The 27,050-nt window shown below is 44.3% G+C and overlaps 1 protein-coding gene across 27 annotated transcripts in view; it reads right to left on the bottom strand.

Moving 5' to 3' along the window:
• Positions 1 to 27,050, bottom strand: part of OBSCN (obscurin, cytoskeletal calmodulin and titin-interacting RhoGEF) — a 1,809,553-nt gene that overhangs the window by 981,616 nt on the left and 800,887 nt on the right. For all 27 annotated transcript variants that reach the window (XM_085628811.1, XM_085628818.1, XM_085628815.1 and 24 more), the window contains 4 exons: positions 17,254 to 17,375; positions 9,856 to 10,053; positions 8,024 to 8,077; positions 7,831 to 7,929 (listed from right to left, as the gene is read on the bottom strand). In XM_085628811.1, the coding sequence (XP_085484937.1) occupies positions 7,831 to 7,929; positions 8,024 to 8,077; positions 9,856 to 10,053; positions 17,254 to 17,375 (473 nt within the window). The remainder of the gene's footprint in view (positions 1 to 7,830; positions 7,930 to 8,023; positions 8,078 to 9,855; positions 10,054 to 17,253; positions 17,376 to 27,050) is intronic.

Here is a 27,050-nt window from a genome sequence, read left to right as displayed (position 1 = left end):
GCACAAAGCACAAACTGTGGTTATCCGGATGTTGTGGACCTGGAAAAAGTCACAAATTCAGGTCAACCATGATGGAGTATGGACTGGACACAGGTACCCAAGTTTTGTCTGCTGAATAAGTTTAAGTACCTTAAATCCTGGTTGTGGAGCATAGTGAGATCCTGCATAAAAGATATGTTGCGCAGTGATGTGAAGTCCTGCATTGTTGTGAAGGAGGCCACCGATGAAGGATTTGCGATGCAAAGTCCTGTGTGCAAGATGTGTTGCACCCCTGCAGTTCCGAAGAGGCTGCAGGGCTTAGAATCAGAATCCTGCATCGTCATGGAGGATACCATCGACGAGAGGGGTATGATGAGAAGGCCTGCGTAGAGGATGCATTGTGCAGCTGTGGTATCAAAGAGACTGCAGGCTGTGTTGTGATGTCCGTCGCCAAGGATGTGCCATGCTGCAGCGGATCCGAAGTGGAGCTGCGAGGAGGGCATCGCGCTTGTTCCGACCAACGACCAAAGCTGGGGTGGCAGGGCACCTTCAGGCCCATTTCCAAGGGCCCAGGGCTAGGGAGGTACCACCTGGGGAGGCAAGATTCACAGCAGACTAAGTCCAGGTGCTGGGTTCAAGGCTGTTGGAGCCTATTCTGTCCCTGAAGCTCTGATCAGGCCAACCAACTAGACCTTGGAGTCATTTTGGTGGTCATTGGATTAAGATGCAGGTCCATAAAGGAAGTCCCAATATGGCATTGGACGTTGATAGATTTGCAGATGGCGATTTTTGGTCAACCGGAAGAGCTCTGAGGAAGAAACTTGCTTGGATACGGTTAAGAGTTATGGCAAGTAACAATGCACAAATTATACAGCATGGTTAAACCTCCTATTTTAAAGGAGAATCATCTCTTTTACATCCACAGAGCATAATGAACGCCCCACAGGATCTTCGACTTGGGGCAATGGGGTACAGCTAAATCTCTGAAATGCGGACTAGAGAAGGTGAATGACATTCACACGGTTGTGGAATGCCCCTGGATCCAGCAATTTTGGGAACATGTGGGAAAGGTCATGGCGAATATTTTTGGAATAAACATCAAGGTAAGCCCTATGTCTAATTATCTTTGGTGTCATAGAGGGTCTCGAAAACTTAAGCAAAGATAGGAGCAAGTTGTTATTTTTCTTGACACTCCTGGCATGAAGAGAAATATGTAGGAAGTGGATAGCTGGAGTCCCTCCGACGTGTACGGAGTGTCTTAATTCTGTAATGTGTATCTGGAAAATTGACTCTATTGACTTGAAAGCCAAGAGGCATACGTTTTGACAACGCTTCACGAGGTAGATGGAGGTTTACTGAAGAGTTGGGTCTGAGTGTCCATTATTTATACATGGTGCCCACTTTGAAGTAGGAGAAGGATCTGGAGGTTTCCACCCTCAGAGGATTTTCCTGCCTCCCTGCCCTGGTCCAAGATTATCTAGGGTCACAAAAAACTAGTGTCAAAACCCTATTTAAGTGCGCTGAGCACAGCTTGGTGATGTGCAAGTGACAGCGCCTCCCACTTACAAAGCCAGAGGTGGCCCATCATGCCAACATCTATTCCCCTTTGTTTCACTGCCTGGGAGCAATACACAAAGACCAACTTCCCGCTGCACCTAGTCATGTAATTCAAGGTACAGGCTGCAGGCACCAAATGGTGGTGACAATAAAATGCCAACATTCTAAAAGTCGCATTTTCAGAATTGTGACTTAAAATCCAACTTTGCCATTAAAGGCGGTTTTAAATCACAATTCTTTAGACACAAAATTCAACATTTCTATTTGCTCGTAATTGAAAGTTATCATTTCTTAAATGCAATAAGTTAACCCAATTTTAGCCTAAGGGAGAGATAGGCCTTGCAGTAGGGAAAACTAATTTAAGAGATTTTCACTACCAGGAAAAGTAAAACTGAACAGTACATGTCCAACTTTTTAAATGCACCACACCTTGCCCTATGAGCTGTTTAGGGACCACCCTGGAGTGCACTTATATGTATTACAAAGGAAGGTTTAGGCCTGGCAAAAGGTTTATTTTGCTAGGTCAGAATGGCAGTTTAAAACTGCACAAACAGACTGCAATGGCAGCTCTGAGATATGTTCAAAATGCTACTTAAGTGGTGGCGCATGGAGTACTGCATGCCCATGAGTAGCATTTAATTTTTAGGCCCTGGGCACAGGTAGTACCACTTGACTAGGTACTTACAAGTAAAAAAATATGCCAATTGGATGTAAGGCAATTCTACCATGTTTAAAAGAGAGAGAGCACAAGCACTTTGCCACTGGTTACTAGTGGTAAAATGTGCCGAGTCCTAAGGACCACAAAAACGAGATTAGCAAAAATGGAGGAGTAAGTAAGGCAAAACATTTGGGGGAAGACTACCCTAAGGCTAATAGGTCTAACACACGGTATCTCTGAATTAGAGATGTTGGCAAAGAATTGTTAGCATAAAAATAAGTTTGTCTTGATTCGTCTTTTTGTATGTCTTTCCATTTAAATAAATACATAAGAACCAGCTATACATCCCATTCTACTATGAAAGACCTGGTCTGAATATCAGGCCTCCAAGTTAGAAAAAAGATTAACCAAAGGTTCATGTCCACCTCTGAACAATACTGCAGTAAAATAGATAATTTCCACAAAATGCACATTTTAATTAAATCACCGTAGGACAGCAAACATTGTGCACTGGCAAATCATAGAGTCTGCCTCTGGAATCTCTAGATGCTCATGTACCTACCCTACTGCAGTGTCACAATAAAGAAAGCAACAAGATGATTTAAAACTGATAAGGGGAAAGAAAGAAAGAAACTGTGGATATCAAGCAAACTCTGGTCCATTCAGTGTCACTTGTACTGTACCATCCCAGATTAATGTAGGGCATGATTTACAGTTTGGCAGAAGGATACTCACAAACGTAACAGATATCCAGTCGGCCTAATAATTAGTACTTTATGATATAATGCATTTATAATAAGGAAGACAGGATACCCGCTACATTTGTGGAGGAGAAAACCATCTACCAAACTCTAAATCAGGCCCTTAGTGCCAACAATTATGACTCCAGAGGAAAGGCAAATCAAAAAAGATAAAACTCTCTCTTAACGAGAATCAGCTTCAGGCAGTTTGTTTAGGACATTTTTGGGAGTTTGAATGTATATGGACGCCTTGCAAACACATTATATTTCAGAGCTTACTTATGGCCTGGAAAGACCCCTACACATAATGATTTTAGCCATGGATGTAAGTCTTCAAATGTGAAGTTCTAATTGATATAGGACAAGGCACTCTTTTTTAACTCAAATAATAACTTAGTTGGAATACAGTATCATGATTATCTTTCACTTAAGTCTATTTTGGATGGTAACAATTTCAACTTTTGTGAGGTTTATGAATATTCTCATGCTCCTCAAATGTCTTCTTGAATTTGATGAGCATACTGTAGTATAGGATGTTAAGTTAATTTAACATTTAAATTCCAGGTTTGCCAAGAACTGGTCTCTTGGCACTGAGCATAATTGTTAATCAGGACATTCAAACAGTAAGTACTTGTACCAGATGCGTTAAGAAACATTTATTGGACAGACACCAAAACTAGATGTACCCCCAAAATTTCACTGAAGAGAACAACAAAGCTTAGTTAACTGTACAATAGCTCACCCTCAACACCATTTCCTCCCTAATAATGAACTTATAAGTAGAATGAGTGGACTGCACATGTTCTCCTGGCAAATTAGACCCTATTGTTCAATTTTAGTCCCTCCAATTTCCACAATGACGTTGTACTCTCCCAACAGCTGCCTTTCATGAGAAGCCTAGTTTTGAAATGTTACGCATATTGTAAGTGGCACTAGCAGCAGTCTGGAAGACATGGATGTAAGCATCTAGAATTAAAGAGCAAAGATGATAATGTAGATGTGTCTAAAGGGAATCCGGAGAGAAAACAAGATGAGGATAATATTGCCGGACTATAATTAAAAAACACGTCACTTATCTGAACATTCAGATGCCTAACTAATGTGCATGTCATTTGGTATTGTTAGACCTGCCAGCCTTAGGGTGGTCTTCCCCCTGATGTTTTCCCTGCCTACTCCACTTTTCCGACCTCGTTGCTGCTTGTATTAGGACTCTGTGCACTTTACTGCTGTAAACCAGTGCTGAAGTGCTTGTGCTATGGTAATATTGGTTCTTTGCCAATTGGCATATTTAATTTACGTATAAATCGCAAATAAAGCGGTACTCCCTGTACCCAGGGCCTGTAAAATTAATTGCAACTAGTGGGCCTGCAGAACTGATTGTGCCACCCACTGAAGTAGCCCTTTAACCATGTCTCAGGCCTTTGCAGATCCTGTGTTTACAGTTTTCACTGCCATGTCGACCTGGCAAAACAAACCTTTTGCCAGGCCCATATCTTCCCTTTTTATACATAAATATCACCCCTAAGGTAGGCCCTGGACAACCCAGATAGCAGGGTGCCATGTATTTAAATGGCAGGACATGTACTTATAAGTTTTAAATGTCCTGGTAGTGAAAAACTCTCAAAGTCGATTATCACTACAGCAAGGCCTATCTCTCCCATATAACAACAAGGGGATTACCTTATTACATTTTAAATGTGTAATTTTCAAATGGAATGCGATAAAACTCTCAAGTCTGGTTTCTCTAGAATCCTAATTAAAAATCATAACTTATGGTGAAGTCAGATTTTAAATTACAATACTGTAAATGCGATTTTTAGAAGGTTGCTATAGGTAACAACTTTTATAATAATGTTTATAACCATTTTGACACTCAAGCCCACAAGGGTATATTGGGTTCCACAGCAAATATTGATACACTTTTAGAAAGTTTTGTGCCTCTGATCACATGTCTGGGGTGGGTGACAGCTTGGCTTTGTGTATTCCTCCTAGACAGACAGACACAATGGGAGCTTAGATGTGACATGATGGGCCATCGTAGTAGGATGGGAGGGAGGAGCTGGACCCAGTCTCTCTCAAACCGGAATAGGCTGTGTCCTGTCCACACACAAAGGGCTGTATACCCCCTTTAGTGAGTCTGGAGCCAGGGCGGGACCTAAGTGTACTTCACATGCCTATTTTTGAAGTCTGAACTACTTCAAAGGACCAACTGGGAGTAAGTACTGGACCTCTGACACCACCACTTCAGTACACTTCTGGACCTGTGAAGACCAAGAACTACTGTGCTGCTGAAAAGACTGTCACTCTGCTGTACTGCTGTTTTGCGGAACTCCTACCTTGCTATGCTGACCTGCTGCCCTCTTGCCTGGGTCAGGGTACTGGACTTGCATCACTAAACCCAGACTGACTTCAAGGTCTAGCTGGCTGGCCTCCTGATCTGAAGTCTCAGGGACATAAAAGAGTTCCAATTAACCTGCTTCTGCGCCTGGACTCTGCCAAATGGTGCCATCCCAGTCCTGGAGACTTGGAAATGGGCCTTAGGCACTTTACCAGCAGAAGTGATGCATCCTCTGTTGAGCAACGCAACTCCAAGCAGAACCGAAGCATCTCTTCAGCTGAACAGCACATCTCGAGCAGAACCAATGCATCAGCGCTTCTGCGTGGATCGGACCTGTCGCAAAAGAATCACATTGCCGCTGAATCCCACATCTTGGGACATCGCATCGCCTACGGAATCACCACTGCACGGCACATTTCCCGACAAAAACTCCACGCACCCCTTGCCAAACCTACGCGTCACTGCTTCCCTGCTCATCGGAACTAGAAGCCTCGTCTACATTGCACCTCGCATCCCCAACCCCAGCCTTCTCATCAAAATCCCAAGTGACAGAATTCTTGACGGCGACACATCAGGGCCTCGAATTGCAGCCTTCTCGCATCTCAGAAACGACACGACACGACTCTGCTGCGTGACACATCTTCACAGCGGATCCACGCAACGCTCTGCAACCCAGATTTAAAGTACTTTGGTTCAGTGGACCTAACTGGGTCCCCGTAGCTGGCGTGCAATCGGCCTGAACTTTATACTTGGTCCTGGTCCAGTGCGACCAGATATCTCCAATAGCGCTTTGTGCTTTTTGGCTCTATTTTTCACTATAAAGTTTAAAATTCAATATCTCAAGCTCTACTAATTGGATTTTTGTCGCTTGGGTCTTGTATTGTTCATTAAATCAGTCTATTTTTCTAACCCGTTGTGTAATCTTTTTGTGCCAAGCTACCAGAGAGTAAGCAGAGGTTAATTTTGGTGGTGCTTGTGTCTTGCCCTGAATGGGATTGTGGTTACTGCTTGACCAGGGCGTATACCCTAGTCAACCAGGAACCCCATTTCTAACAGGTATGTTAAAAAGTATGAGGTTTGGAATTAACAAGGAACAGCCCTGAAGTGAATGTTGATGATCAATCCACAAATATAATTAACATACACAGTACATTTATCAGCTGTAGTATGTCAATAGGAGGAAGTAAGGGCAATATCAAATGAGAGGAATGGATGAACAATGAGGAACCCTACATTGGAGAGTTTTCGGCTGGAAAAAGAATGGAGGAATGGCCACTGAACAACGTGATTGATGGATCTGAATGCAGTTGGGAGCTCAAGTAAGATCACAATGCTGACAACGCCATAATGTGAATCAAGTGGATGGTCATCTATCAAGCAGAGCATACGAGGCACAGTTTCTTGCAGGAGTCTAAATTCTCCCTATTGGTAAAGGAAATTCACCTCATTTCACAGAAAGTACAAAGGACGCTAAAACAGGGAGGTGCACATTTTTTAAAGATGGATATCAATGTAAGGAGAATATATCAAAATACATATTTGGTGCCTATTCATGAACTGCATTTTGTAGCACAAGAAGCAGTACTACAATAGTATCACTGACGTACAGCAAAATACTATTCACTAACCAACGTGAAGCAACCTCATTTTAACAGTAAACATGGGAGGAACGAGGGCGGGGGGGGCAGTGGGTGACTGGAAAATGGGGTATACTTTTACTTAATAGGGAGGGGTTTAGGAAAGAGTAAGAAGGAGACAGGGAGTTAAAATAACACCCCATCAGAACTAATGTCAGTATATACATACATATATATATATATATATATACACACACATGAATTTAATACATATATAATTAATTACTATTGTTATTATATAATGTAATACATTCATTTAAATATTTAAATGAAATCAAACTTTTAGACTTTTATCAACCAAATAAAAATAACTGTAATTAATTCTAATGATAACTGTTAATACAAGTGACACATTAAAGAAAATGTATACGTTAAATGCACATGGAATTTTTTTAATTATCATTTAAGAATTATTATTTAGAACATTAATTGCATATACTTTAACTACTTATTTAAAGTTGATATGCTAGAACATTTTCTTGTATTAGTTCTAAGTTTACCCTTTGTAATAAAATATTTCCATTTTGTTTTTTAAATATTGCTAAACTTTAATAAAATGTATTATTTCTTCACGTACATGTGAAAAGTTACTAGGCGAAATGCAAGTCTGCAATAGAAGTAACTTTACACTCAACAATGAAAAAATAGCACAAAAGTGCAAAATTACTATTAGGTTCAGTAATAGATTTACTCGCAAGCACATTCACATATGTAAATTTACCTTTGTGAACAGGGACCTTTGCTGTAAGGCTGACATTGATTGGTATTCTTTATGAATGCTAATTTGTTTTCAGTGTGAGAGACCTTGAACCTGACATATCATATGGTGTACAGAAATTAAGCAGTGATGTGAGCCAGTGTTATTTAGATGGTGAAAATACATGCAGGCACGCAGAAAAGGAACCTCTAAGTGTGACTTACCTTCGACCTTCACAGAGAATGTAATGCTGGTGCCTTTTTTAACTTTTTTATTGGTGAATCTCTCCAGGAACCGAGGAGGGAGCAGCTGCTCTTGTGCGTCTAAAAGATATGTAAAATACAATGATGAGGAGACATACATAGTAACCTATGCCATCAGGGATATCTTACTGCCAGACACGGCACCTTCTCTCACCTTTGGACTTCTCTGCATCCAGTTTCTCCTCCTCAGTTTGCTGTTCATGTGGATCTTGAAACACAGAAAACAAAGAAGCTATGAATGAAGCTGTAGCAAAGGATATTGATTGTAGAGAGTACTGAAAAGGGATAAAGAATTGTGTATGTGCTGGCTAGGGGTATTTGAATTATCTTTGGATCCACACACAACTGTAAAGGATGCCTCTCAACATCACTCTATGTCCTGCTCAAGTGCTCAATGCCTGTCCATTCATGCATATATGCCCATTCATCAAGTGGTCTGTCTTTCTGTCAACCTTTTTCGCCCATCTATCCATTTAACAACCTCCCCTTCAATCCATACATCCATCTACCAATCCCCTTACACTCAGTCATCCAGCCATCCCTTTCTCCAGCATGTCTATCTATCTGCTTCAACTGCAGGACCAAGTCCTACTCTTGCTTTTAGCCTGTGTTCTTCCCTGACTCATCTCTACAATCACTGAAGAGCTATATATATTATAAAAAATATTGATCATCATGTGAGACCCACAGATACATATTTTTATTTGGATGTGAGAGTTTCAAGAAATCTCAGCTCATCTTTCCCAGGTTGCAGTTCCAGTCGGTTCTTGCTGGTAACATTTCTACTTAATTAGACTATTCCCAGCAGTGATAGATTCAGCATGATCATCTGATGGGCATTATTTGTTTCATGAAACTGAATCCCAGATCTCGAAACTCTTGTAAGTGGAGGCACTAAAATTTATTTGAAATACCAGCTAACACTGTCAATACTTGCATCTTCTAAGGAAGAGTTAGTCCCTAATTGCGATCTGCCCGCCAATCCAGTAAAAGGTCAATGGTGTTGGGCACCTAGGTAACATCAACTTATGATAACATTTGAAAGGTCAATTTGATCCACTGCAAAAAGCAAATCAAAACTGGTCTTTCTCCCTCGTGTCAACTTGTAGTCTTTACCTAAAATGTCTTGCACTTTCCTTACTTTTTCAAAAATTGCTATACAATTATTTGTGTGATGACCACCTACTTTTAATATACGTTTTCTTCCTAAGTACAAGAAAGTATGAGTGCAAGTATCTGAAAACAAACATATACATACCATCAAGGTGTTCTAACTCTTTGAAAAAGTATTTACATTTTCTATTTAAATTAATAGATAAAGTGCATGACACTCCACTAGGACATCTCTTTGGCCTTGTGAAAATGGTAACATCTGTATTCAGACAACGTTCCTTATTCTTTGTTCCCTAATTTCTGGAATTCAGTTTGTACAGAGATGCTCATAAGCAAAGAAAATTAGACCCTTTTAAGACTACACCAGACATTAAAGGTTCAAAGACAAAAAGTGGGAAAGTTATCCCTTCATTTATTTGATGGTGGTCATCGCTTGCAGAGCTGTGGCAGGAATAAACCTGTGAATTTTTAAATGTAAAATAAAGTTAACAAATGTATAAACCCATGAGTGCTATAAATGAATAAAGGTACTAAAACATGAATCGAAATGTAGAGATAGATTGAAAACAAGGAATAGAAAGAGCAAACTATTGAGTAATGAAAAGGGGTCTGTAAGAAGTAAAGGGAGGGAAAGAGGAAAATAAGAACTGACTGAAAGAAGGAATGAACAAACAAATGACAGATTGAAATGAGAGGGAGAAAATAAGAACAAGGAAAAGGTTTGTAGCGAAAGAAGATCTACAGAATGAGGAGTTAATGGGACAAAAAAATGAAAGTGGAGAAAGGAAGAAAAAGGCCATGTGAATGGAGAGGGAGAAAAGATAGAGGGATAAAGGCCACCTTCATTAGCAGAGCCTCAACTACTTTACTTACCTTTGACCAGCAGTCTGGCAGAGGAGTAAGCAGACCCTGAAGAATTACTGATGTAAGTGGAATATTCCCCTTCATCCTCCTTTGTGACATTCAAAATTTCTAGTGAATTACGCTTTTTCTTGTCAGTTATGAGAATCCTGTCGGAGGCGTGAATGGGTTGTCCATCCTTGAACCAGTAGACACGAGGTCGCGGGTACCCTGCAAAAGACAGCACTTATTTAAAATCTCAATGTCACTGACATCATGATACTGTGTGCCTCCTCACCTGGACATCCACAGGTTCTTAATTCGGGCTTAACATATGTGATTTCTATGTTCAGTAAATCAGGTGGATACCTCATGGTGATGTTTGCTTTTACTGTCACCAGACACTCATTTTTCCTCCTATTTTTCTAGGAGGCACAAGGCAAAAGCAGCTGGAACTTGAGACCCTGAAAACATCAACTTATCCATGGTTAAGGTTTTACCGGTGTTTCATTCATCTGTGTAATGATGGTTGGATAGTGTACCTACACTGCTTACATTTTACCCTCTCTCCATTATTAAGCAGCAACAGTCGTATATGTTGTCATTAATGATGTAATGGGTAATATCGTAATTTATGTACAGTATCAGTGATGCATTAAGGGATATCATGACTGACTGACTTGACACTGCGCAATTCATTTTATTTTTACATTCTTAACAATATTTTATTTCAGATTTAATATATTAACACTGATTTTCATTCTGAAAAAGGCAGTGGCTGCAACAATAAAAGATTGCGATTGTTGCCATGATGGGTCTCTATCTGGAGAGTACAGCGCTTGCAAGAGGTGGTCCAACAACCAGAGATCCACAACTACTGAGCCAGATAGGCAGGATGACTGAAATGAACAGTTTTATAGACCCTTGGCCAAGCTTGAACAAAGCTCTACCCTTGTTTAGATGTCAATTAAATGAATGCATAATATTGGTTCATATGATCAAATCCGCGAACACCAGCAGCCACCCTCTGTGCAGCTGAGCGTTGGATGGCTTTTAGGAAAACCTTCAAAGAACTTTGGCTCTCTAACAAAACTTACCACTACCTAGACCTTAATTAACTGATGATGGACTACGATTCTCAAAGCCTCAGTTTTCTTAGCAGACACTGCAGCTCGGAAAATGTTTCTATACGGGAATACATACTCCCTCTGCCACTAAGAAATAGGAAAAGGTGCAACACTTTTATAGTGTTTAGGGGGGCATTCATTTGTCTGGTTAAAGGAAGTAAGGTTCATGCCACAGAGACTCTCTGACTTTTCTTTACAGTTTTTAAATCTTCTTTTGTCAGTGTAACATGATTCGCCAAATCTATATGCACCCAGTCCCCTCTGAATAATTGTTTTCCCATACCTTGTTTTGGTATGGAAAACCCTATTATTCTAAGGAGTTTTAAGCTGCAATGCAAGGAAATTCAACTTGTGTACAAATTTCCATTTGTGTTATTCTCAAACTACAAAATAGTACAAAAATATTAAAGTATTTAAGGAAGATAACAATAAAAACTGTGTCTAATCGGGGATGAACTTAGTCTAAAGGAATAACAAATTGCGTAATTTTCCAGAGAGTATGAAAATAACAGGCAGGAAGGCAAGTCATGTTTGTGGACCAAATGGGAAATGCTCCCTGAAGAGAAGACCTTCTTGCTCATTGTATCCATCCTTTTAGACTCCCTTTCTGAAGTAGTAGAGAAAAAAAGAGTCAGAATTATGCTTCAAGGAAGAGGAAGCCTAAACAACAAGTCTCTCCGGGGAAGAGTGAGCCATCAAAAACTTGGAGCTGGACCATGATAGTGGGCGACCTGGTGGTTCACAGCAGATGCAGCAACTGGGTTGCTCCAGACAATCAAAATTGTAGCATCAACTCTGCATTGGAGGGGAGCAATGGCTCCATGGTCTAGGATGTAAACTGCAGTATTTCTGTGTGGACGTTATCGTTGGTCTCCTCTCCTCAAAATGGTAGCTCAAGGACCTAAACTGCTTTGTGTAGGACATTCATTAATGAGCCAACTTCCTTCATGGGGGAATCCCAAAGGACACTCCAGACCTACCTCAGGAATGGTATCCAAGCCACTGGAATTCGGCAGAGCTATATAGTCAACAATATCACTACTCATGTAGGACGAAGATTGCAAATCTCACTGCTCTCATCATTGTTACGATAAATGAAGTTGGGAATCTGAATTGGATCGTATACACCAACTTTATGGAGAGGAGTTGGCCTAATAGCTAGGGCGGTCGACCTCGAATCTGGGGAACTGGGTTTGAGTTTTGCCAATGACGCTGAACATCCTGTGATTCTGGGCAAATCACTTAATGTCCCCGTGCCTAACAAAAATGAATGTGTCCTCATGTAAGGCAATTGGTGCTATGTAAAGCGCTCTGATACCCGATTCGGGTCAAGTTTGCGTTATATAAAACTCTGTAAAAGTGAAACATAAGTTTTAAAAAAACGCCCACATTGAAGCCTGGCAATGTCTAGCACAGGTACCCCATGCTCCAATGCTGGTTGTATAAGCCCTGTCCCTGGGTTAATGGGCCAACAAGCCATCACATCAGGGGGTTGCCCTTTTGTCAGAGTGTAGCAGATTTTGATGCATAGGATAATCCAGAGGGTCCTCTTTTGCACCACTGATCATTCGTGTGATAGTCTTTTGGTAATTGTTGTCAAAGCCTAATGCTCTCTTACAGTCAAAGGGATGGAGTCTATCTCCCTCTTTCCCTCTTTCAAGGGGTGAGGCAGAATGAAACTCACTAGCAACATGATTAACAGGCTGAAGAAGAAAGGAAGCATAACTTTTGGAAGGAAGGCTGCCTAGGTCCTCAGTACCAATTTGTCAGTAAAGAAAGTGGTATAGTGTGCTTGCACTGAAAGCGTCTGCATTTTACTCACATGGTGTGCAGACATAATCGCTAGAGGAAGATTGTTTTCATTGTCATGACTCGCAAAGAGAAATTGTGCATAGGTTCGAATGGGGTGTACAAGAGAAATGTTCAGACAAAGTTTAGGTCCCATTGTGGCATAAAATATGGTTTGGGGAGAAAAGTGTGAGTCAAACCCATGGAAAGCAGCACAACCAGAGTCTTAACCAAAGTTGGTTTATCAGGCAAACACAGAAAGGCTAAAAGGCATGAGAAATAGCCTTTGAACCTGCCCACTGTAAGACTTTGCTTTGCAAAACCATAATAACGAAAGAGTAAACAAAAGAACCTCTGAACGTTTGGTTGTTAAAGGGTCAGTGTTTCAGACACCACACCAGAAAGTACATGTGGCCCAGAATAGGCAGATTTTGTTGAAGAAACATCAGGCAACAAAGATGACATCAACCACCCAGGTCAGGAAGTCAAACGCTTTCAATTGTCACTGCCCAATCTTCACGCATGGAGGTGTAGGTTGGGGAGACTCAGTTGCAGGCTGAGACATGAGCCCCTCCATAAGGGGTAGCTTGATTGGTGAACAAACGCATAGGCTCAAGAGATCTGGGTCCCAAACTGTCGTGGGCAAGTAATGGCGAATAAAATGACTTGGGGCCTAGTCAGTCATGAACTTTCTCCAAAGTCAAGACAGGAGAGGTAGCAGCAGAAACATGTACAGGAGCTCTTCTTTCCATTTTAGCTGGAATGTGTCTCCTGAGCAAAAAGTAGGAAATTTCACAGTGCAAAATTGTTGACACTGCATGTTCTCAACAGTGGGAATAGATCTATATAGAGCATACCCCACTGGTTAAAGACACCATATTCCATCATGGGATGGAGATGCTGCTCATGGCTTGCCAGATGATATCTCTTCAATTCATTTACTTTGGCATTCAAGTGCCCTGCTATGTTGTTGGTCACCAGGAAGATGTTCTGTTGGTCAAACCACCTCCAGAAATGTAGACGCTCCTGGCACAGAATACAGGAACCTACTCTAGCCTGATTGATGCAGTACCACATAGTAGTCATGTTGTTTGCAAGTACCTGTGGAAGCCTCCCCTTTATGGATGGAGGAATACTTTTATGTCCAGACCATTCATCTGAAGCTCCAGAAGATTGATATGGAAATTACTCTCTGCCAAAAATCAGAGGCCTCTAATCCCATGTGACCCCCTCAACCCAGCAGTGACGTATTTGTCACCACTGTGTACTCTGGGTGTGGGAGGAAAAGTGGCCTGCTGCGAGTCAGGTTGGGGCTTGCCAGCCAATATTCGAGATCCTGAGCTATCTCCACTGAGATCTGAATGTAGTCCACGAGGCAGCCATGATGCTGTGCCCACTAGGATCTGATATTCCACTGCAGGACCGCATGTATGGAAAGAGGAGGATGCAGAAGGCCAGGAGACTAAGAAGCCTCAGAGCCATCTGCATCAAGACCCTGAACATATCCTGAAACATTGGGATCATATTGTGAATATCCCAAACTTTCTGCAAGAGGAGAAAGGCCTTGTTTGGTACTCTGTCCAGGACTGCCCCAATGAACGGAAATCTGTATGTGGGGCTCAGGTGGGACTTTGTTTCATTAATGGTGAATCCCAATGATTGCCGAAATTCATCCATCATCGGGAAGTGGTCAACAACTGACTGCACTGAGCCTATCTCTAGCAGTCAGTTGTCAAGGCATGGGAATACATAATTCCCTTAACTTCAAGGTCGAGCAGCAACCAAGCCATCACTTTCATGAACATCCGAGTGGTCCAAGGGTAGCACAGTAAATTGGAAGGATTCCCTGTCCACTAGGAACCGCAGATAATGCCTATAGGACAGCAGGATGGGTATATTTATATTTGCATTCTGCAAGTTCAAGGTCCAGTTTCCTGGATCCAGAGCTGAAAGGATCTGAGCCATAGTGAGCACCTTGAACTTGTCCTTCGTTAAAAAGGCATTCAGCAAACAGTGGTCCAAGATATGTCTGAGCGCACTTTCTTCAGAGAGAGGAACTAGCACGAGTAGCACTCTTCTTCCATGTAGGAGTCTCTACGTCTTTGGGTAGCAGGAAATATTTTTCCTGTATTATTATTGAAAAGTGCTCCTCTAAAAGTCACTCTCCTATAGGAAGAAAAGGGAATGGGGAAGAAATGAAAGACAGGGCATAGCAATTTGTACATTTTGGAAGACACACACGTCTGATGTAATGGATCTCCAGCCAGAGAGGAAATGTCGTATTCTGTCTCCTACCAAACAGGCTTGGGCATGTGAGGGCAACCTAAAGTGGTGTGGTAGCCACAGCAGTAGCAGAGGTAGAATAGAGGATTGCTGCTCATTGGGGTGCTCACTGTCTCGGTTGCTGCAATACCCTTGGCCTCAAATGGGCTGAATCACTTCCTGTGGTGTAGGCTGGGAGGGGTGGTCTTGTCTCTAAGCTAGCCCAATGGGATAACCCCTGAATGCCTTGCACTGTTGGGGGTAACTGTTTAGTTGGTGTCCCAAGGAGCGAGCTGTGATGCAGCTCTCTATAAATTATTCTAGCTCTGAATCAGTCTTTTCTCTGAATAGCCAGGAGCCATCAAAAGACATGTTCATTAAGGAGGCCTGCACAACCCCTGACAACCTGGTTGATCTCATCCAGGCTTGTGATTTGAGCACAACACTATTGCCAATAGCGCTATTTGCAAAATCAGTGTTGTATACACCAGCCTGAACTGCATACAGGACATCATGCATCATTTGGGCTAAAACGCCCTGAGGTGTTCAGAAACAGTCATCAAGAGCTCACTGGCTGTATCCCAAAGCGCATGGGTGTACCTACTCAGGAGACCAACTGTATTGATGGACCTGACAGTTAAAGTAACAGAAGAAAACATTCTCTTTCCAAATACAGCAATACCTTTTGCTTCTCTAGCTGGAGGACTGATCAGAAAGGAGGTTGAATTGACATTACTTATTGATGCCTGAACTGTAAGGCTTTCTGGTGTAAGGTGTCCAGATTATTGGGATCTGGTCTATGTCACCTAGCCACATCTCAACTCACTGAAGGGCATGAGCATTGCTTGAGCCAAGTAGCCATAAGGCATCCATCAGGATTTCATTAAATAGCCATAATGGCTCAGATGAAACTTGCTCTTGTTGGAAAATCCCAGTCAAATCCCAGTCAATAAATTTGTCTTTGACTCAGTAGTGAGCAATTGCAAATCAGGTGCTTCAGCTGCCCGCAGAACCACCACCAATGCAAATGAGGCACTTTGGTCCATTGGTGACCCAGTTGGCATATTTAGCTATGTTTCAGGTCATTTCTCTAAGCCACTGGCATTTTGAAGATTTAAATACAATACATTATCAATGTAAAGATGGGGAAGTCATTTGCTCCCAACTCATCATCATCATCATCCTGAGGGGCATTTGGTGCCTCCGGCAGTGGATCAGAATTTTATCCAAAGAAAGCCTCTACCTCCAATTGTATTAGTATTGTGGCAAAGGTCTATAATTAGAGTCTGGTTGTAGACAAAACTGTTTGAGCCTTTGTGACATAGGATTGCAGTAGGTGTGACATTAGTTAGGGGTCAGAAGTGGGCATCAGGACTGGATCTTTGGCTGGCACCAGGGGAGTCCGTCTCGGCACCGGAGCTAAAGGAACCGGCGTGGATCTTGGTGCCAAAGTAGAGGTCGGGACTGGAGTTGGTGCGGGCCTGAGGAGGCAGATGACGTCGGGGACTGATCCACCAGAAGTAGACGTACTGGAGACCCATGCTGGCTCCATTGGGCTTGAAGGTGTGCCAGAGGAAGGATGCAGAATAGCCTGGGATGTTCCTGGAATAACTCCATAAATCGGTTCATATTCAGGGGACGCCAGATGTGTGTGATCTTTGTCTTGATGCCTTCATGCCATCTCACTAGACTTCAAGTGGACGGATGAGACAGAGACCTGCTTAGCTTTGTTTTGCTTTTATCTAGATTTTGACTTAAACTTACTTGGAGTGAAAGCAGGATCTGTGGTTTAACCACAAACTCTTGTGTTCAGCAACGTCAAGGCCCCCCCCCCCAATAAGGGTCCTCTTCTCACATAACTTGGAGTCATGCCATGAACACAAGCACCAGAAACATACCGTGTGTGAGTCAGTGACGGACATCTGCTTCTTGAGTGTCAGCAAGGTTTGAATCTTGTCATTTGTGTTGGGGACAGTTTCCCTAGCACACTGTCTTGAAAGAATTTTGGAAGCCGGTGCAAGACCGACGAAGTTACACAGAAACTGATGTCAGTGCACAGTGGTGCTGCATGATGCCATCTACTAGCATGTGAGAGGACTGCTGCAAAATTCTCTGGATCCAGTCTAGCGCATGATGATATTCCAAAGGTGAGGAATCCTCTTTTCCATTTAAACTCAGAACTATCCATACCTTCACATTTTCCTACTGTGATATGTATCAAACAATAGTTTGGGCACGTTCTTCATCAGTTTACCTTTAACTTTTAGATGAAATTTGGCAAATAGAGCTCCGGGAGCCACCTGGACATCACAGAGCTCCACCAGGACCTGTGGTAGCTGCCCTTCCTCTGTTGTGGATTCAGCCCCTTCCTGTTCCCTAGTGAAGAAAGAGAAAATAGACAATGAGTAGCTTTGAAAGAAAGTAAGACCTAAAAGTAAACCCAAGAGAAAACAAGTAGTGATACATTCAATAGATCTGATGATTCTATAGAAAGGTTTTCGTGGTTGAGCACAAATAAGTGTTTTGCTTGTATAGGACTTTATTATTAAAGAAGTTGTGTGTTATGTGCAAAGTTGTAAAGACAGAATATACTATTCCATGAATAGTAGCTGCTTTTAAAGACTATATCAAGTGTAGGTACAAATACATTATCAAGATAGTGATGCTCCTACTACACAGTGTAATCTTGTTCCATCTGGCTGACTGCAGCAACTAATTTACTCAACAGATGTCCTACGAACCAGCCATGACTTCGAGCTGTACTTGAGGTACCTTCCGTTCACAACAAAATGGGGGATATTCACAAAGATAATAATAAATTAGTTACTAATCTCTTCTCTCACTTTTCTAATGCCAAACAAAAGGCACCTCATTAAGTGAATATTGACAGGAGCGTAAACAGGTCAATGGGGCTTCTGTGCAACTAACTACCCTCATAAAGTGGAAATGACCATCATGGATAGCCTTGGATTTGAGGCTGGCTGCCGATCAAATGTGTCCTCATAAGCAGTTGCAAAGAATTCATACTTTCCCTGTATTTTTAAAATGCTGGGAAGAACACCTTACTACCCCATAAGCATTGTAAAGCATAGGAATTTGCAATGATTGCATTTTATTTCACAAACTTATTTCTTAATTGTTCCATTTAAGAACTGGTATTTTTCGCCATTTTTTCAAAACCATAATCCTTCTATACACATGGTCCATCATCTTCAGACGAAAGAGTCTGCTATAGTCATTTATCCAAAGATTTCACATCTGAAACCAAGCCCTTGCAGAAGCTGTTTTGTTAAGTCAGAAAGGAACAGCACAGATATGACATACACAAAAAAGAAATTGCGCATTAACCCCTACTGCAAACATATAGAAACACTGAAGTACAATAACCTGCCACACTGGGATGGAACAGTGAGGTACGTACACAGAAAGAAAAAAAAGAAAATGACATACTATCAGAAGAAATGTACAGAGAGAGAGTGCATAAAAATAAAAATAAAAATCAGACAACCACTTCAAATCTAAGCATATGGACTATAAACTAGTGAGTTATTTGTAGACATTAGTCTGTGAATCCAAGTTGAAACCTGCCCATAAACTAGCCAGTGCCTGTTCAAACTCATATTTGCCATATAACTGCCCACCACTCAATGACTCGAGGTGGGGCTGGAGACACCCATTGCTCTGGCAATGCAAAGCACCAAATTCCATTCTATATATTATCATTATGTCCTTAGGGATGAAATTTGTAGCTTCGGAATAATGCCTTAATCTAACTGTGGTGTCACAATGAATTTGAACTAAAGTCAGCTATATCTCAAAGGTATTCAATAATCAACGCCACTTTGGTTTGGCTTAGGACTTCCCAGTGTGAACTTGCTTAAATCAATATTCTTTATCCTGAAAGCAAGTTAAATACGTATATCCACAGCTCCCTCTTGTCCCTTGAATTGGGGAAATCTCTTGCTACGGGGTTGCATTAGGAGAGTGTTAGATCTTGGGGAATATTAGACTTTGAAGTGGATGGTTTTTGCCAATGATTTGGTAACCATAATGTTAAGATTGTTCAGCGTTCTCTCACATTGTATTATCCAATGTGGAAATAATGCTGAATGTGTTGTGGTGGATAAAAAGATGTACAGTCCTCTTTCAATCACTGTGAGAAAGTGGATTATTAGATCAAGTGGATGGTAATCCTCTTCAAGTAATATTGGCATTATTCCTGCCTTGGTCCAGTTAAGTCTCCATAATTTAAACCTGAGTTCAACCCTGTATAGCTGTAGCCCAGAGTGGTCACTCTAATCCTAAGAGAAATGTGTAAAGCATTTATCCGTACCAAAACAGTAAAAAAGTAGGAAAGACCACATAATAAAAATCCCACTCCAATTTATCAAAATGGAGAACATGTTAATGAGCAACTAGTCAACAAAGCAACAATATTCAGATGTAGGGCACAAGAGATAATGTTTCAAAATTTAAGATGTTTGTAGCACTAGAAAGTGCAAAGTACCAACCATTGATATCCGGCTGCGCAATACCAGATCAAAGCGGAAGGTTAAAGCTGACCACGATGAAGCGCAGCACGGATATCCGGAACTGGTTTAGTGAAAAGTTTATCTTCTGACTTACTATTTTCCTTGGAGAAAATCTTTGTTGTCAAAGTCATGGGTGTGTCTGGGTACCAGAAGGATTCAAAGATGAACTCATCGGCAGCAACCCAAAATAATGAGGGCATTGGTGGGAGCCTCAGCATTGGTGGGACTTTAAAGGTTCTTGATGTCGGAGTCTGTAAACTTTGTGTGGGCGAAGTCCAAAGATCAGGTCTGGATACAGGGAACAGGTTCGGACAGGTGGAAAGTTTACCTTCTAAGACTTTTTCTTGGAGAAAATCTTCATCTATGAGGTCGGGGCTGGGTTGGGTGCCAGATGGAACTGAAGGATACATGGACAGCAACCAGCCTCAGTGCAGGACCTTGATGGGTGCCTGGGAGTTGGCAAGAAGTTTGAGGCTCTTGAGTGCAAAATTAGGAAAACTCAGTGCGAGCGAAGTCTGAAGATGAGGCCCAGAAAGGCATCAATGTCAGCATGGTGCTGCTTGGAGTTGGTCCCTGTGAAGTCCTGTATGTCCAGACATAGAAACTTTTCTGGAAGTCAGGATCCTTTCAACGGGACAAACCAGCAACTTCAGACCATCTGGCAGTTCAACATTGGTGACTGCGGCTTGGCAACGGACTGGTAGCAGACTCTTCTGGTAAAAATCCTTGAAAAAGTTTCTAAGTCCCAGCTTTTAAGCTTGGGCAGGAGGAGTACACTTATCCAAGGGCCAGCCCTTGGAACTTAGGGACACCACTTCAAGGTTAGACCTCATTCCAGGGGAGCCTACTTGCAGAGTCCAAGGCAGGTCCAATTGGAACTGATCAGCTGGGCTTTTCTGGAAGGTGGGTTTCTTGTAGTTTTTATGGCCCTGTAGCTTAACAGGTGGCTAGCCAACTATTTGCTGGAGTACACTCTTCAGTCCTCGATTCAAGGGGGAGTCGATTTAGAACTTTGGGGTTCTCTCCCCAAGTTACAGTAGGTACAGTCTGAAGTTCAAAAGGATTTAGCAGGTGCAGTCCATTTTCTCCTCAGGTCTAGCAGTATTCTGAAAAAGGTATTTCAGGAGTGCCACATTTATGCCTGAAACAAGCGTGTGGATGAAGGACACGCCCTGACCAATAAGGAAAAAAGTTCCTGGGGCAACCCTACCCACTTTGACATCATTTCTGGGAGATTTGTCTTCCTTACACTCACATTTCTGGTTAAGCCCTTGCTTCACAAAACAATTCATCGTTTAAATAAGATTTACTTTCAGAAACATAAAAAAATGTCCATGTATATTGGTGAAGATGGTTTATTAGTAGGTGCAGGTAGGTACCTACAGCTATTACTGACACCACAGTCACAAATTAGATCCAGTCAAGTCTCAATAAATTAATCCTTGCTCAAAGTTTGGCAGACGAGCAATCAGGCTTAACTTAGGAGACAGGTGCGTAAAGTATTTAATATCACCAAAACAGTAAATAAGTTAAAGACACAACACAATAAAAATCCAACACCAATTCATACAAATCGAGAATATTTATATCTTTAAAATGACACCAAAACAACAACAAATCAATGTAGGGAACTGGAAATATGAGTTTTTAAAGTTTAAATAAAAAAGTTTAAAGTTTCAGGCCGACCGCGATGGAGTGTGGATCGGATACGATAAGCAGTTGGTCCTGGTCAAGTTTCTACCTTGTAATTAGAGGCGGCTCCAATCTGGCTGGGGATCAAGGAATTGGGGGCTGGCCTGGGTCCTATGACATTTGGGCTTCTCCGTTTGAAGACCAGTTTATCTTCCCAGTCCCCTTCATCTGCCTGGTTTCTCCAGGAACTAAATCTCCTTCCACCAAATGGCTGTATTGTTTCTTCCTACCTAATCAGGGAGCAGCTTTACTCAGGCTGGCTAAGGCTGGCCAATCAGAAGAGGCTGCTTTGAGCAACTTCAGGAAAGTAAGTTCTAAAACTCCTTTACTGCAATAGTTATAATAAATCCGAGCATGGCTAGCTGTTGGATTTATTGTAACTATTATTTTGATACTTTAAATTATGTTGCTAGCTCACTCCTGTCAAAATTTAGACTTAATAAAAGTTTAATAAAGCCTTCCCGAGGCAGGAATACTCGCGCGCATCCAAGATGGTCGCGTGAGCACTGGGCTCCCCGGACCCTTGCCGCTCCTCGCAACTTATCCTGACATTATCCTGGATTTGTGGACGGATTCTGGAAGATGAACCTTGGCTGAATCCATAACTCTTTTCAGAACGTAAATCGGACCTGGGAGACCTGAAATACAGCGTCTTGCATTTTGGAGGCCCACCTGGAAGCTGTGCCCGGTGCTTTGGTGAACTGTGGGGCCGGGGAGTAGTTGAACAACAACGGCATCGGAGCCTTGCCAATGACCGCGCCCCCACTTTCAGTTTCGCTTTTGCACTTCTGCATGGCCTGATCGAGGAGCTACTTCGCGCGGCTGGGGCGCCCTCCGGCCTTTGTACTGGACTGATTTGTGCCTTTTTCTCAACTCTTTCGAGCGGGCTCTCGGACAGTCTGTGTCTGATCTGCTGGCGCCCCTTTGCTATCGGTCCGGGCGGACCCCACCGGTGAGCATCGCTCAACATGGCGGGCAAGGGGGATCCCGAGAAACGGAGGACCAAGACATCCCAGCGTGGGGGACCAGTCCAGAGTAACATCATGGATCGTTATACCCAGGGTAAAGGATCCCCCAGGCCAGCAAGTGCCGTCGTGGAGGACTCCGGTGGGGGCCCGTCCGTCCCCACGGAATTGTCGCTGCAGGACGTTATGGGCGCCATCAACGGCATAAGGGAGACCATCGCCCAGCAGTACGATGCTCTGGCCCGTAAAATTGACACGGTTGCCATTGATGTTACGTTAATTCGGGCAGATCTCTCTAAGACTAACAAGAGGGTTCAGTCGCTGGACTTGAGGACATACACTCTTGTTACAGATGTATCAGACCTCCAGGCAACTCTTGGCGATCTAAAGTCGGCAAACGACACGATGTCCCGGAGGCTGGAGGATTTCGAAGGTCGGGCACGATGCAACAATATCCGTGTCATAGGTGTACCGGAGACTTCCGACAATCGTCCGGTGGACCTCATGGTCGAAGATCTCATCCTCAATCATCTTGCTCCTTCAGGCCTGAGCAAGTTCTTCGCCGTGGAGCGTGCCCATCGTGTCCCGGGCGGTAGGCCTCGACCAGGAGCTCCCCCGAGGCCTATCATTGCAAAACTTTTTCATTACAGAGACCGGGATGCGATCCTGCAGGCCTCGAGGGTGCACGGCCCAGTTAAATATGAGAATTCCTCCATTAACTTCTTTCCGGACTTCACCCAACTCGTTCAGAAACAGAGAATGGGCTTTCAGGGGGTGAAGCGCCGTCTTCGAGATCTGGAACTCAAATACTCTATGCTTTTCCCTGCCAGGCTTCATGTGGAATATGAAGATCGGACTATCTTTTTTGAACGCCCTGACACCGTGAGTGACTGGTTGGATTCCTTGCCGGACCGGGGCGAACGACCCGGGCGTACTGGCGGTGCAGAGGGCGGAGGGCCACTGCAGGAATGATTCTTGGTCCTCCACTTTGACATTTCCTTCTGCGCCCAGCCAGGTTCTACTTCAACTGTATATTTTGTCTATTAATGTTTCGTTTGGGTGCGGGCGGGGACGGGTCCCTTTCCTCCTCTAGGGTCTTTTTGTAGCATGGGATTGTTAGGGCGACAGGCACACTGCAAGTTGGGGGGGCTGTATAGTCCGCAGGGGTGCAGGGTGGGGGGAGTTGCAGTGATCTGGGGGTGGGAGGGTGGCAGTGGTTGTTGGGTTGTGTGTTTTTTCTTTTCAAGGCGGTGTGTTTGTTCCCTTTCAGTTTCAGGTGTCTGGCTGCGTGCCCGGGGACTCCAGCTTCTTGTGTTGGGATGGGGGGTGGACGGGTTGAAACTAATGTCTTGGAACGTCAACGGATTGGGGGACCGTATCAAACCTGGGGTTGTGTTGCAATATTTGCGCCGATTGGCCCCTGATGTGGTATTTCTTCAAGAGACGCACTTGGTGGGCAATGTATGTTATGTCATGCTATGAACAGGGGGGGCTACCGACTGGTTGCACACTCTGGCTTCACCACTGGATCCAGAGGGGTGGGCATCTTGCTGCGATCTTCCCTCCCGCTTGAGATTGACAAAGTCACTCTTGATGATAGAGGGCGCTATGCGTCCTTGACTGGACGGTGGGAGGGGCAGACTCTTTCATTGGTTTCGGTCTATGTTCCCCCGGGCCTCCAGACCTCCACTTTCTCTGATGTGGGTCGTATGTTACTTGAACTTCCTGATAGTCTCTTGCTTGTGGGGGGGATTTTAATTCCGTGATTTCTGGCGAGTTGGATCGTTACCCCCCCAGAGCCCTCTCTGCCGCCCAGGCGTGGCTCGGCGGGTTCTTGGACACTTTCGGTCTAGTGGACTGCTGGAGGTTGATACATCCGACACAGAGTCAGTACACATTCCACTCCGGGGCCCACGGGAGTCTCTCCAGACTAGATTATTTTCTTATGCCCGCGGCCCAGACCACCCGGGTCCGGGAGGTTAAGCACCTGGCCCGGGGTATTTCCGATCATTCCCCATTGTGGCTCCTCTTCGATACCGGGATGCGATCCGCCGGGCGGATCGCCCCCATTAACCCCTGGTACTTGCGTGACCCCAAGATTCGCAAGGGTCTCATTAAGTCGCTTGATCAGTATTTTCTTGAGAATGAGGGGTCCGTCTTGTCCTCAGTGTCCCTGTGGGAGGCTTTCAAAACGGTTCTCCGAGGACACGCCCTATCCCTGATCGTGGAGGCCAAGAAAGCTAAGAACGGGGAGGTGGTTGCGTTGGAGGCTGAGATATCGGGGTTGGAGGCTGCCTTGGCGACGGGTGTCACTCAGGACGGGCTCCACGCCCTCAGCCTGAAGCAGTTCGAATATAAGTCCCTTGTTACGGATGCTGCTCGGACAATGTATAGGGAACAGCAGGGTAGACTGTATGATGCTGGGGATAAGGCGGGTAAATTGATTGCTTGGCTTGATAAGAAGGAGAGAGTGAATCGAGTGGTCCCCGTGCTTCAGACGTCGGAGGGAGTAAGTGTGACTGACCCTGGTGAGATTGTGGAGTGTTTTGCTGACTACTTCTGTGCTGTGTACTCCCCGGTGTCTGCTAGAGATGAGGCTGACTCTCGTCACTTGTTGAAGGATATTGCTTTGCCCTGCCTGTCGGTGGATGAGCGTGAGCAGATAGATGCCCCACTATCGGTCGACGAGATTGCAACCGAGATTCGTTCCCTTCGCTCAGGCAAGGCTATGGGCCCCAACGGACTCCTGATTGAACTCTATAAACTGCAACCGGATAAAATTGCGCCATTTCTCCGTCGTATGTTTTCGGAGTCGCTTGAACTTGGTTCTCTCCCTGATGACCAACGTCTGGCCACTATAGTCGTGATTCCCAAGGACGGTAAGCCTCGGGACCGTTGCGCCTCGTACAGGCCTATTTCTCTGTTGAACGCCAAGCCGAAAATCCTTGCCAAGGTTCTTGCTAACCGCCTGCTTACTGTTATTTGTGATCTGGTGCATCCGGACCAATCCGGTTTTATCCCGCACCGGAATACGGCCCTTAACTTGCGGCGCCTACATGGCGTACTTGCAAGGGCGGAATATCTTTCAGAGCCGGCCATCTTGGTTTCCTTGGACGCCACGATGGCCTTTGATACGATAGAATGGCCGTATCTTTGGGCCGCCCTGGCAAAGTATGGCTTCGGGGCGGGATTTATTAGTTGGGTTAAACTCTTATACGCTGCTCCGTTGGCACAGGTTGTCGTTAATGGTAGGGTTTCCCGGCCTTTCGTTCTTGGGAGGGGCACTAGGCAGGGGTGTCCGTTGTCTCCCCTGCTCTTCGCTTTGGCTTTGGAACCGCTCGCTGCTTGGCTTCATTGGGAACCGTCGATAAGAGGGATCCAGTGGGCCCCTGGCTTCGAGGATCGTGTTTCGTTGTACGCGGACGACATTCTTTTGTACCTCACCTCACCACGTAAGTCACTCAATGTGCTCTTTGACATCCTCACTTCCTTCGGCAAGAACTCTGGTTTGATCATTAACTGGTCCAAATCTTGTGTCTATGCTATATCCGGTGGCTCGCCTCTCTTGCCTTCTCGTTTTCCCATTAAGGCGTCCCACTCCGGCTTTACGTACCTGGGGGTGTACGTCTCATTGGACCCGGCTATCCGCTACGAGCATAATCTCCTCTCTCCACTTCGGAGATTGAGGTTAGACGTGGCCCGTTGGCGTAAGCTTCCCTTGTCTCCCCTCGGACGTGCGGCACTTTTTAAAATGATGTCTCTTCCCCGATTCCTTTACGCACTTCAGAACTCCTTTGATATTATTCCGGCGGCCTACTTCCGGGAAGTGGAGAGCTTACAAAGGAGACTTGTTTGGGACGGTCGTGCACGTATTGCTCTTGCAAAACTGACTCTCCCCTGGTATGACGGGGGCATTGCGCTCCCGGACATCAGGAGGTACTATTGGGCTTCCCAGCTATCTGCTATTAACCATGCAACGTACGCACCTGGTCCGAATCCGGCTTTCGAAATGGATAGATTTTTGTTGCCTGGCGGCAACTTTAACAGAGCGCTTTACTCTCGATCGACTGGGAGGAACTTAACCGGTCCCACTAAGATTGCAGTACGCTCGTGGAAGGCTGCGAATGTGGCCATGGGCTGGAATGATCGTTTGACGGGTGCGACCCCCTTGTTTGCGTCTGAAAGATTGGGAAGCCTTTGGACGACGAAGGGCTTTGAGCGTTGGGACAGGATTGGCATCAGCAGAGTAGGTGACCTCTAGGTGAAGGGTGCGGTTAAATCCTTTGCTGCGCTGCAGAGTGAGTACGAATTGAGTGAGAGGGAGTTCTTTCGGTACGTTCAGGTTCGGCACGCCTTGCTCTCGGGCTTCGGGGCTGAGACTGCAGTCCCTGTGTCTTCGCCACTCGAGGACCGCATACTCGACGGTCACTTGCCAGACAGTACTATTTCCCTTATCTATAAAAAACTAATAAACATTCGGGCGGATCTCCTCGTGCGTCTTCGGGAGGCGTGGATCGGGGATGGGGTGGAACTGGACGATGAGGATTGGCAGTCTGCGCTGTCCTCCCCTAAGGAGGTGGCCATACCCGCGCGTCTCCGTCTTGTCCAGCTTAAAATTCTCCACCGTGTCTACGTGACGGGCCCTCGTTTAGTTTTGATGGGTTTTTCTGAAGATCGGGCTCTGTAGGCGCGGCTGTGGGCTCAGCGCCACTTTTCTCCATGTTCTCTGGGAGTGCTGTGAGGTGGCGGAGTATTGGCGCCGGGTGCATGCTGTCATGGAATGTGTCACTGGGGTCGCTCTGTTGCCTGAGGTTCGCCGATGTTTGCTGAACGTGTGGGAGCCTAATGACTATAATTAGTCA

This window comes from Triturus cristatus, chromosome 10 (genome assembly GCF_964204655.1).
Source record: "Triturus cristatus chromosome 10, aTriCri1.1, whole genome shotgun sequence".
Taxonomy (NCBI): domain Eukaryota; kingdom Metazoa; phylum Chordata; class Amphibia; order Caudata; family Salamandridae; genus Triturus; species Triturus cristatus.
This window is presented reverse-complemented; position numbering and strand designations above follow the sequence as displayed.